We start from the raw sequence: 2,590 nt of genomic DNA, 5'->3' as shown, positions 1-2,590 counted from the left end.
CGAGGAGATGCAAGAATTGGGCACATAAGATCTTCTTCTAAAAATACCTGACTCTCTGAAGGCCTGTTCTTCCAGTTTCCCAGAGCACAGAGGGCCTCCCTCCTGGTCTCCATCCTGAGCTCCACGCAGAGGGGGGCTGTGGGTGGGCAGCGGCAGTGGTTCGTGTTTTACTCCATGTAGAGGCTGATGGTAAGTGCCAAACTTCAGTTCACAATCCAAAGCCAGAAAGATTGAGACGAGGATGAAAATAAACACGTTCACTTGATTTCACAAAATTTCTAAAGAGATAATGCAAGTTTAAAAAAACAAATTAAGAAGTTCCTGTTGTGACTCCGTGGGTTAAGAACTCGACATAGTGTCCGTGAGAATGCGGGTTTGATCCCTAGCCTCACTCAGTGGGTTAAGGATCTAGCATTGCTGCAAGCTGGGGCACACGGGTGGATCCTGCGTTGAGGCTGTGGCGAGGCTGGCAGGGGCCGTTCCGATTTGATCCGTAGCTTGGGAACGTCCATATGCCACAGGTGCAGTCCTAAAAAGAAAGAAAATAATAATAATAAATTTTAAAAATTAAAAAATAAAAAACAAAAAAACCCCAAGAATCATATTTATGTGGCGGTCCCAACCTGAGATAACTGAGAATACAAAGAGAGATTTGAAATTCGTGCTGAAATGTCCCTGAGCAGTCAACACTGATAATTGTGACTTTTACCTTCTCCTTTAAAGCCCTAGAACTTCATTGTATTTTATCTTATATTTTTATGAGATGGGCTGCAGAATTTATTTAGTTACAGCACACTACAAACTACACATGTAGAGACAGTTTTTAAATAAAGTTTAATATAATTGTGCTCGGAGAAAGCAACTTTTAGAAAACATACTTGTTTTTCTCTTAGGAAAATATGTCTGCCTCTCCAAAAATCTCCAACAGCTCCCAATTCCAGGTCTCTGAATTCATCCTGATGGGATTCCCAGGCATTCACAGCTGGCAACACTGGCTCTCTCTGCCACTGGCCGTACTCTACCTCTTAGCAATTGGTGCCAATGTCTTCATCCTCATCACCATCTACCAAGATCCTGCTCTTCAGCAGCCCATGTACCACTTCTTAGGCATCCTCTCTGTGGTGGACATGGGTCTGGCCACCACCATCATGCCCAAGATCCTGGCCATCTTCTGGTTTGATGCCAAGGTCATTAGCCTCCCTGAGTGTTTTGCTCAGATCTACGCCATTCACTGCTTTGTCGGCATGGAGTCTGGTATCTTTCTCTGCATGGCTTTCGACAGATACGTGGCTATTTGTCACCCTCTTCACTACCCATCAGTTGTCACCAATGCCTTCATCTTAAAAGCTACCTTGTTCATGGTGCTTCGGAATGGCTTGCTTGTCATTCCAGTGCCTGTGCTTGCAGCCCAGCGTCATTATTGCTCCAGGAATGAGATTGAGCATTGCCTATGCTCTAACCTGGGGGTCACTAGCCTGGCTTGTGATGACTGGAAGCCAAATAGCATCTGCCAGTTGGTTCTGGCATGGCTTGGCATGGGGAGTGATCTCAGTCTTATAATATTGTCATACACTCGGATTCTGCGCTCTGTACTTAGACTGAACTCAGCTGAAGCTTCATCCAAGGCTCTGAGCACGTGTAGCTCCCATCTCATCCTTATCCTCTTCTTCTATACAGTTGTTGTAGTGATTTCAGTAACTCACCTGGCAGAGACTAAAGCTACTCTGATTCCGGTTCTACTCAATGTGCTACACAACGTTATTCCCCCATCCCTCAACCCCATGGTGTATGCGCTTAGGACTAAAGAACTCAGGGCAGGCTTCCAAAAAGTGTTTCCTTTGAGCTTAGAGAAGAAAGTAAGGCACCAGAAATCTTCCCCGTGATGCAAACATACTTCGGAAGTCCAAAGGTGATGAGGAAAGTGAATGCCTTTGAGGTAGCTTTTTTTCACATTTTCATATAAATAATTATGAAAGCACCTAAAAGGAAAAAATAAAAACCTTCACAGTAGCTCCAAAATATTGACAAGCACTAAATACGTGTGCGAAAAGGAAGCACTTTCTACCAAAGCAATCAAATGGAATCAAAGCCCAACATAATTAAAAGTTTGTATCTTTCTCCTAAAATAGAAATATTTTTTATTTAATTTCAATAAACATACACATACACAGCCAAAGAAATAAACGTGAGTGCAATGTGAATTACAGACAATGCTTATCCAATAATAGCTGTGACCTGGGAGCAAAGTCAGTCTGGCTGAACAAACATCACTGCAGTGATACGAATGCAGACGCAGAAAGAGAAGATACTTCAGATAAGCCAAGTCCAGCTAGACGATGATGAGACTCTGGGGAGGATGTGGCAAGGTGACCAGACTTGGACAAACAAAATCCAAAAGATATAGATGAATAGGAGAAAAAGGGAGAGGGAGAGAAGTACTCAGAGGTTCTCTCTCTTGCTCCATTTGCCTCTCCAGATCTGCTCTGGGTTCCTTCTGCTTCACTCTGGCCCTGGAGGTTTAAAGCTCGTATACTGTATGAACTGAGATCCCTTGTCCTCTGGCATTCAGTGGGCGGAGTCCCTGGGAATC

General features: G+C 43.8%; 1 protein-coding gene across 1 annotated transcript; it reads left to right on the top strand.

Annotated features, from left to right (window-relative positions):
• Positions 1-899: 899 nt before the first annotated feature.
• Positions 900-1,883, top strand: LOC125111388 (olfactory receptor 56B1). The gene has a single exon (XM_047753334.1). It carries the CDS (start codon positions 900-902, stop codon positions 1,881-1,883), a length of 984 nt encoding a protein of 327 aa, XP_047609290.1.
• Positions 1,884-2,590: the final 707 nt, after the last annotated feature.

Source organism: Phacochoerus africanus, chromosome 11 (genome assembly GCF_016906955.1).
Source record: "Phacochoerus africanus isolate WHEZ1 chromosome 11, ROS_Pafr_v1, whole genome shotgun sequence".
Classification (NCBI taxonomy): Eukaryota; Metazoa; Chordata; class Mammalia; order Artiodactyla; family Suidae; genus Phacochoerus; species Phacochoerus africanus.
Note: the sequence above shows the minus strand (reverse complement) of the source record. Positions and strands in the feature narration are given on the sequence as shown.